At 35.8% G+C, this 8,343-nt stretch overlaps 2 protein-coding genes across 3 annotated transcripts; one reads left to right on the forward strand and one right to left on the reverse strand.

The window, feature by feature from the left end:
- LOC131970555 (retinal cone rhodopsin-sensitive cGMP 3',5'-cyclic phosphodiesterase subunit gamma-like) lies at positions 1 to 1,201 on the reverse strand. Of its 2 annotated transcripts, XM_059331988.1 has the most exons (3): positions 1,132 to 1,201; positions 562 to 683; positions 1 to 440 (listed from the first exon to the last, which is right to left on the reverse strand). In XM_059331988.1, exons 2-3 carry the CDS (start codon positions 669 to 671, stop codon positions 323 to 325), a joined length of 228 nt encoding a protein of 75 aa, XP_059187971.1. In that variant the 5' UTR covers positions 672 to 683; positions 1,132 to 1,201; the 3' UTR covers positions 1 to 322. The 2 variants fall into 2 exon arrangements, with proteins under 2 accessions (XP_059187971.1, XP_059187962.1); XM_059331979.1 differs by lacking the exon at positions 1,132 to 1,201 and having other exon boundaries at positions 562 to 694.
- A 4,119-nt stretch (positions 1,202 to 5,320) lies between these two features.
- LOC131971349 (retinal cone rhodopsin-sensitive cGMP 3',5'-cyclic phosphodiesterase subunit gamma-like) lies at positions 5,321 to 6,769 on the forward strand. Its single transcript, XM_059332765.1, has 2 exons — positions 5,321 to 6,056; positions 6,652 to 6,769. The coding sequence occupies exons 1-2, from the start codon at positions 5,947 to 5,949 to the stop codon at positions 6,767 to 6,769; spliced, it is 228 nt and encodes a 75-aa protein (XP_059188748.1). The 5' UTR covers positions 5,321 to 5,946.
- The last annotated feature ends 1,574 nt before the right edge of the window (positions 6,770 to 8,343 follow it).

The raw sequence follows: 8,343 nt of genomic DNA on the forward strand, positions 1-8,343 counted from the left end.
AAAATATAGGCTATTTAAATAAGAAAATAAATACTCCATCTGTTTTCTTTTTTTCCTTTGTGGAAAGTAAAATCTGAGGTCCAGAGCTGCTATCAGCACTCGTTATGAGGACGATGGAGAATTGTTGGAAAGGCAGGGCCAGATAAAGTGCAAGAGACAAGAGAGAGTGCTGGATTTATTTCTTTTTTTTTCCAGGTCATATATTAAATAATCAAAAGCTGCCTCCTCTCTTGACCACAAAGCCAGATTTTCTCAGTAAAACAGTTGGAATACATGAGGGACAACTGTTTTAACAGGAGGTAAGAGTTCATAAAGAAGAGGGCTAAACAATTCCATATTTCGCCAGGTCGCTGAGCTCCATGTCCCCAAAGGCTTCCCATGGGCAGATCACTGTGATGTCTGTGCCAAGGCCCTCCATGCCGGGGATGTCGTCTCCGAATCTGATTGCATAAGACAAAAAAGATTAAACTGAGTGCAAACTGAATGTGTTTTTCCAATGTAAGCTTAAATGGCAAATAAAGAAATACATGTAAAATGTTTGTGATCTTAAATCCTTCTCACCCCTTCTGGCCAGGTTTAGGCGCCTTGCTCTTGAAGGTGCGAGTGGTCCTCTGCTTGAATTTGGGAGGTGCCCTCTTCTCGGCGGGAACTGCAACGGCGACGTCTGCCATTTCGATCAGTTACTGAAGAAGAAGAAATAGTACAAAATATATGAGATAAATAAAACCTTCAGTTCTTTTTTGTTTGCTATGCACAGCATGTAGATGGCACTGCTGTTGAAAGGTGCTTTACAAATTAGTACGCTTCTGCAGATTCGTCTACTACAATTGAAAAATAAAAATCTTGTCAACAACCAGACGTAACACAAAGACAAAAATGCATTAAGAAGTGATTCAAAAAATATGAGCAACCAGTGTTAAAACTCCTCTGGTAAAAGAACATTATGAGAAAATAGAGACGAGGCCTCGAGCAGAACTCCTTCTTCTCAGTAAGAATCTCAGATCTCATTTCAGCTCTTTTTCAGCCATCAAGAAAAAAAGCTACAAAGTCATCACTCTTCTCAGAAGCATTGCATGTTATCACAGCAGTAAAAGCCTCCCCATACAGGAGAAAATCACAGCTTCATCTTACCTTTGGCTGAAGTCTCAAAGTGATGAAAGTTTTTCTGCTGCTGTATCCGATGAGTCTCACTTGTGTCTCTCTTCCTCTCTCCGTCTGACTTTCCCCTTATAAAGTCCTCAGAGCTGCTAATCCTCTCTGATGTTCTGTGATTGTTTAATGTGCCAACTCTGTCCTGTCCTGGCTCAGCCACTAATAGATGAGATAAGCAGAATGAGCTCTATTTACAAGGTGTATTTTAAATTGCTGTAGATATATGTGTCAACGCATAAATCATTTCAGATGTGCGATTTATTAATGAGTGAGTGACAGTTATTAGCATGACTAAGGAAAGATGAAGCCAAATAATCTGCTGAAAGATATCTATTGTCTGTCTGTCACTGCCCACAACATACATCAATGTTTTACCCACACATACACTTACCCTCTGCATCAAAGTCTGCAAGTGGCTGTTTATTTAAGGTATAATCAGTATTGGGAGGGTACTTTTAAAACAAATTCCACTACAGATTACTAAATGCATGACCTAATATCTAATTTGTTACATTTGCATTGAGTTCTATGACAACCCAAAGTCTCCCCTTTTTCAGAAATGTCCACTTTTTGCTAATCTCTTCCAGTTTGGGGCAACAACCATGCAGTCTTTTGCATAAATGTGTTACATTTGTCTATTGTATTGAATATTTCTGCATACTGGACTCCCTAAACAGTCTGTGAATTGCGTAATTTGGGTATGACTGGAAAGCTGAGACTCATGTGGATTCAATGAGTCTTATTCATGTTTGAGGATGTGAGTCCCCATAGTACCAAAGTAATTATAGTGAGAGCATTTTTTGAAACAGGACCTCACTGAATAAAATGACCTGCTGTGACCTGTAGGATAATTAGGCCTCATGAAACTTTACAACCACAAACTACAGACCTAGAGCATTCAGAGGATGGATGGTTTTCCTATTTTACATTGACAATAAGGAGGTTTCTCAGCAGTTTACAAGCCAACCACTGAAAAATACAATTCTTGAAGAAGTCTCCAAAATGTTAAAAAAAAAAAAAAAAAAAAAAGCCAAATCACAGCATGGATTTTTCTCTGGTATTCCTCAAGGTATTGTGATATTGTGGAGGTTTTTTTTTTTGATAATTTCTATCCATTCTTAAGTAAAAAAAAAAATTGCAAAATGCAGCACAAAATCTGGGTAATAAAAAGTATCAACCCAAAGATTGCTGCTTATGAGACATAATTGTGCATCAAAATGGACTTCATTTACTCATATCATAAAGTTCTAAACCTGTATACACTTGAAAATTTTTAATTTATTCATCTATTGAATAAATCATACATTTTTATTTGAGATCAATAACTAGAACATCTTGACAAACAGTACTGAGCTGCATCTCAAATTCACACATCAAAGGGCTGAAATACATGAATTAAGTACTTCACCACCAAAGCATTTAATAATAATAAATCTGTATGTCTGATTTTATAGAGTTTATAGTTTTTACAAAGACAGTTTATTTGCTAACATATAAATACTTCCCAAATTTCCCAAATTACATGCATTTCATGTTATATCTGTTATATTGGTATAGTATATTGATGTTTATAATGATGTACAAACAACAAACATGTGTCCTGACTTAGTTTCTCGAGGATCTGGACCATGTGATGTAACAGCCTGTGTTCAGGTGATCAGTCACTTAGTGACAAATAAAGAACTCTCCAGCCTTTGATCCCTTGTCTCATGGCCTGTGGTCTCGTGTTAAAGAGGAACAGTAACGAGAAAGTTATCCTCCAAATAAACAAAACAATTAGTAATGTGATGTCAAAAGATACATATTACAACATTGAATTTTGCTCCTAAATTACAATGTTTTTTATACCCAGGTCAAGGACATTTCTGAATATTTAATTATAATTGTATTGTCTATATGTATAGAAAAAGGTTGATGACCTAATATACAATAATTTCTTAAAGTTATTTTAGACATCATATTATACCATGACTTTTTTTATGATTTCAGACAACGTAATATACTATGAAATTTTTTTTTACCAGAATTTGAACGACATACTTTAGTATGACTTTTTTTATGATGTTGAAAGTTTTACGATACTTGGACTTTTTTTACTATGACTTTTTTTTTACCTGAGTTTGAATTACATACTTTAGTATGACTTTTTTTTTTTATAATGTTGAAGGTTTTACTATACTTTGACTTTTTTTTACATGAATTAAAACAGCATACAACACTATGACTGTTCGCTGTGATTTCTAACGACTAATTCTAATTCTAATTACTTTTTAATGACATTTTATGTGACACACTATACTATGATGTACTTTATGAGGTTTTGGTGACATTAAAAGAAATACATTTGGGATGTTGGTCCTTTTTTATATAGAGATCTATTTCAGAATGCCTGCATTTATAATTTGTCATGCTGTTGACTTTATAAATGTATATTTAAATATTTGTTTTTTATTAACATATTTCTACATCATTACCATTATCATGATTGATCGTTTCATTATTTATTATCTTGCTCAGTCTCAGGTCTCACTTGTTATTGAGATCTTAATCTTATTGTGAATTTCCAATAAAATAAAGCATATAAATATTTGACAAAGAAAATCTCCGTCTTAAAGTCTACTTTGTTTTTTAAAATAAAATAAATAATTTAAAATAAATTTGTCTTTGAAATTATGATTGAGCCCTAATAATCTACTATTTATGTTTTTAAAACCCAACTGTTAACTTTTTTGTTACTACAAAATCTATATTTATTTAAATGCACTTATTCCTGAAGAGAATATTCAGTATGGGGTCTCAAAACAACTACAGTAAATCCTAATATGTTGTTCTCAGAGATGCTTAATTATGTAAGGTTGCAGACGTCTTCACATGGCCTGACGCACATTTTTGAGCCCCCTACTTAATCTTTAAGAGCAGAGAGGTCAGAAAATTATACATTGGCACGTCAGGGAGATTACAGGGGGTGTATTTAAGAAGCCTGCAGACCACAGACCCAACAGACACAACCTGACCACAGAGACTTCAGCCAGCAGCCAACTGCAAAAGACAGGTAAGATCAAACTCAGCGCAGCTTTCAACTCTGCTATAAGGATTAGATGAGAGAGTAGGAACGTGCTGAGAGAGCACGACTTCAGATCTGAGGTACACACATCATCTTGGATGTGATCTGTAAATTGTAGAAACCTAAATTATTTTTGCAGACAAATGTATCTGGATCTGCTGTTGTTGCTGAACAGTCTTGGAAAAAGCCTCCAAAGTCATGTCAGAAGCCAAATCAGTCTACTGTTTTTAAGGGCAGCTGTAACTGTTTTCTTTGGCTTTTTTTCTGCTGATTTAGTGATTTTTGCACTTTGCATTCTTTGTTTAACGCATTTGCTTTTCTTACTTTTCTTCCTTCTCAAAGGCACTTTATAATTCCATTATTATTTAAGAAAAATGTACCTAAATTAACTGTTCCATTGTAATGTATGGAGGTCCTGGGATATCTAGACATCAGCTCTTCCAAAGTTATTCCTTTCAATCTACTTAAGACATGTTTTTCTATTTACTGAATTTAAAAAAATAAAAGTAAAATGGATATATCAGTACTTAACAAGCTTGATGTTGTGAAATATAGTTTGACTTAATTTAATTGAAAGTCTGGAGTGGAGAATGACCGTTGATGAGGATATTTGAGGTCGAAACTTCAGTTCATCAGTTCTTTGTTGTTCTGTGTGAGAAATTTGCTTGTAGCATAGCAAAACGATACATCAAACATTAATAACATGCAAAAGCAGTAATCACAAGCAAGTGATAGCTGTAACTTATTAAATTATTTTAACATTATTAAAACCAACAAAACGAATACATTAACAAGTATTTTTAAAAAGAGAACTGGGAGATAGGGACTGTCTTTGTGTCAAGCTGGGACATGCACTGATGTGTGCATTGCATGAAATAATAATCAGTAATGCAATCTTTTTATGTTTTTTTTTAATCTCTCTCTTCTAGTTCATGTTAAATAATTGGGCTTCAAAAAATAATTTGAGATGCTACAGTATTAGTTGTATTGACCAGCTGTGTTACTATGAAATTAATGTTGCATGAATACTGATATCAGCATCGTGTCAATGTACTGTAGTTCTGCTTCTCAATACCCAGCCCTGTTATAAACACTGTGTATCTCCATACAGAAGCTGTAGATGATCAGCTGTGTCTAACTGAAAGCAGGAGCACGGTGAAACTAAATCAGAAAATGGGGTGTGATGTTGAAGAACTAAATGGAGACTATTGTTGACACCATTTGTTTGAGTGTTCAGAGAAGCCAGCAGAGAGATCAAAGTACATTTCTGGTAAAGTCCACAGTGGGGCTGAGCTTTCCTGTAAGATAAGACTTATAGCTGAGGTCAGAGAGAAGATTTAAGCAGATTGAAAATTAGCTGCAAGAGGCAAAATCCTCCTAGTCTCAGGGTTCATCGCTCATGGTGTACAGTATGCGTGTTGACTTCGGACTAAGTATGGAATTAGGTGAACTTAGTGATATTTTGGTCTGAAGATATACAGTATGTAACGTGGCCCAGAGTAATCTTTAGAGCTTTGAAGGTGTAAAAATAGACAAAGCTGTTTGTGTAACAGTTTCTCAAGGAGCTTTATGATGGCTTTAGTCCATAGTTTGACCTGACCTGGGGATGTTATATCATCTCAGCATAGAGCAGCTGGCTCAGAGGAGGAGGAGGAGGAGGAGGATGATAGATCTTATATATGAAGATTAACTAACTGACTGCTAATTGTTTTTCTCTCAGAGCATTAAAGATGGCAGACGCAGGTGTTGCAGCTCCCGCCGACAAGAAGGCTCCCCCCAAGTTCAAGCAGAGGGCTGCTCGTACCTTCAAGAGCAAGGCCCCCAAGCCCGGCCAGAAGGGGTGAGACAGACTTTAAAGTCACCAGTGGTGGAAAGTAACTTAGTAAATTTACTCAAGTATTAGTAATTATTTCCATTTTTTGGTACTTTGTACTTCTACTCTACTAAAAGTCATAGCAAAACAGTGCAAACCTTTCATCTAAGTTATTAAGTTAAGTTACTTTTCAAAATAAAATTGAGCCAGTGGTTGTAGTCACTCCTCGAAGAAGGACTCAGATCTTTTACTTAAGAACAGTGATAGCACTGTGTAGAATTATTCAATTACAGGATAAAGTCCTGCATTCAAAAACATACTTAGTAATTAAGTATATTATTGGATTACACTTATTGACGCATTAACGTGTCATCATCAATGTGTGGCAGTTAAATAACTACTTTATATACAGCCAGGTAGCTTAATCCAAAATAAAATAACACTGTATTTGTTGATTTATAGTTTGTATTAGAAGTAGCAGAAAATGAAAATACTTTATACTCATTAAATGTATTTAGTTACTTTCCACTACCTGTTGTTATGAAGTATTTTTTTTTACAGTATTTTTAATGTTACAACTATGGAAACAGGAAATTAAGACACGTTTTTGTTCCTTTTCCAGATTCGGAGACGACATCCCCGGCATGGAGGGCCTTGGCACAGACATCACAGTGGTCTGCCCATGGGAAGCCTTCGGGGACATGGAGCTCAGCGACCTGGCGAAATATGGAATTGTCTAGAAACCCTGCCTCTTTCTCACCACAACTATCTGACCTCCCTGCACTGATGTTCCTTTCGCCCGCCCCCCCTCTCGCCCTGTTCTCCTGACCCGACGTCTGTTGTTGTGTTAGGCCCACATGGGTTTTTCAGCAAACGATGCACAAATATTGATAGCCCAAAGCTAATCCAAAATGTGAAAATTCGGCAACTATAATTAAAAAAAAGCTATTATTTATTTCTATATGCTTCACTGAGGTATCCCCCTCCCATACTTGTACTTCTGAGAAACAGTGTACTAATTATGTTATAAACAGGTTTCATCATTGTTGTGCAGTATATTACCTCTAAACCACTTACCTGCCTTTGACCCACCTCTCCTCTTTGGAGCTAACCCTTTTTAATGTACAGCTGATGATGATATATATATATATATATATATATACAAATGTATTTCTATTTTTATGAACAATGAATGTACATTTGTGCACAGTAGTTTAGTGAACAGAACTGTGAATAAATATTTTCCCCAGAGAAATGTTGTCTTCTATCATACAGTAGAAATTGATGGCATTTTCCAATTGATTTCGAAGAAAATAATGGAAGAAAAAACTTCCAACTAATAATGTAATAATATCGGCATCATTAAATCAATATTTATATTGATCGGTCAGTCAATCACTTTGGTCCAGACTGAAAAAGTTCATCAACTGCAGGATCGATTGCTATGAAATCCTGTACAGTAGCTTCAGACATTTAGTGAAGTCTCCTAATAACATTTGCCTCCCCTTGAGTTTCCTCCAGTGCCACCACGAGGTTGCCATTTGTGGTTTTGACTGAAATGTTTACCAAACTATTTGATGGATTGCTATAAAATTTGGAAGACATTTTTGTCTTACCATAAACTATTTATCCAATGATTCATGACAAAGTACCTGCATTAGTAAATGTTAGCATTATAAAACACTGAAATATGCAAGTGTTGTGTGTTTCCAAAGAAATCTGAGGTGGTTTAATGTTACCGACTTGGTGATCAAAAGGTTTAAAAGGTCCAGTGTGTAGGTTAGGGGAGTCTATGGGCAGAATTGGAATATGTTCAAAATTATGTTTTTATTGGTGTATAATAACCTGAAATGATGAATCAAGTGTTTTCATTAGCTTAGAATGAGCAGGTCTTCTTGGCCATGTTTCTACAACAACCAAACCAAACACTCTACAGAGCGTCTTTCTCCATTTTTATGTTATCTGAAGGCCACTGTATACTCTCTACACCAAACTATTGGAGTATATGGAATATTTTGGTCTGCAGGTTTACCTTCCAACTACGCACAAGTAATTTAATCAACCGATCTCAGGGTTCAAACCGCTGATCAGTCAGGTGTGTTCTTGATTGGTTGGACAAAAATCTGCAGCAGAATGGCCCTTTATGGAAAAGTTTGGACATGCCTGCTCTACACCTTTGATGAGAAGGGGTTGGCAGTTGGCTTCAATCTGCCGCCTCACCACTAGATGCCACTTAATCCTGCACACTGCTCCTTTAAAATTAATAAAGAGCATCAGTGTTGTCAGATTGGGCGGTTTTCTGCACAATTGGGCT

This window comes from Centropristis striata, chromosome 1 (genome assembly GCF_030273125.1).
Source record: "Centropristis striata isolate RG_2023a ecotype Rhode Island chromosome 1, C.striata_1.0, whole genome shotgun sequence".
Lineage (NCBI taxonomy): Eukaryota > Metazoa > Chordata > Actinopteri > Perciformes > Serranidae > Centropristis > Centropristis striata.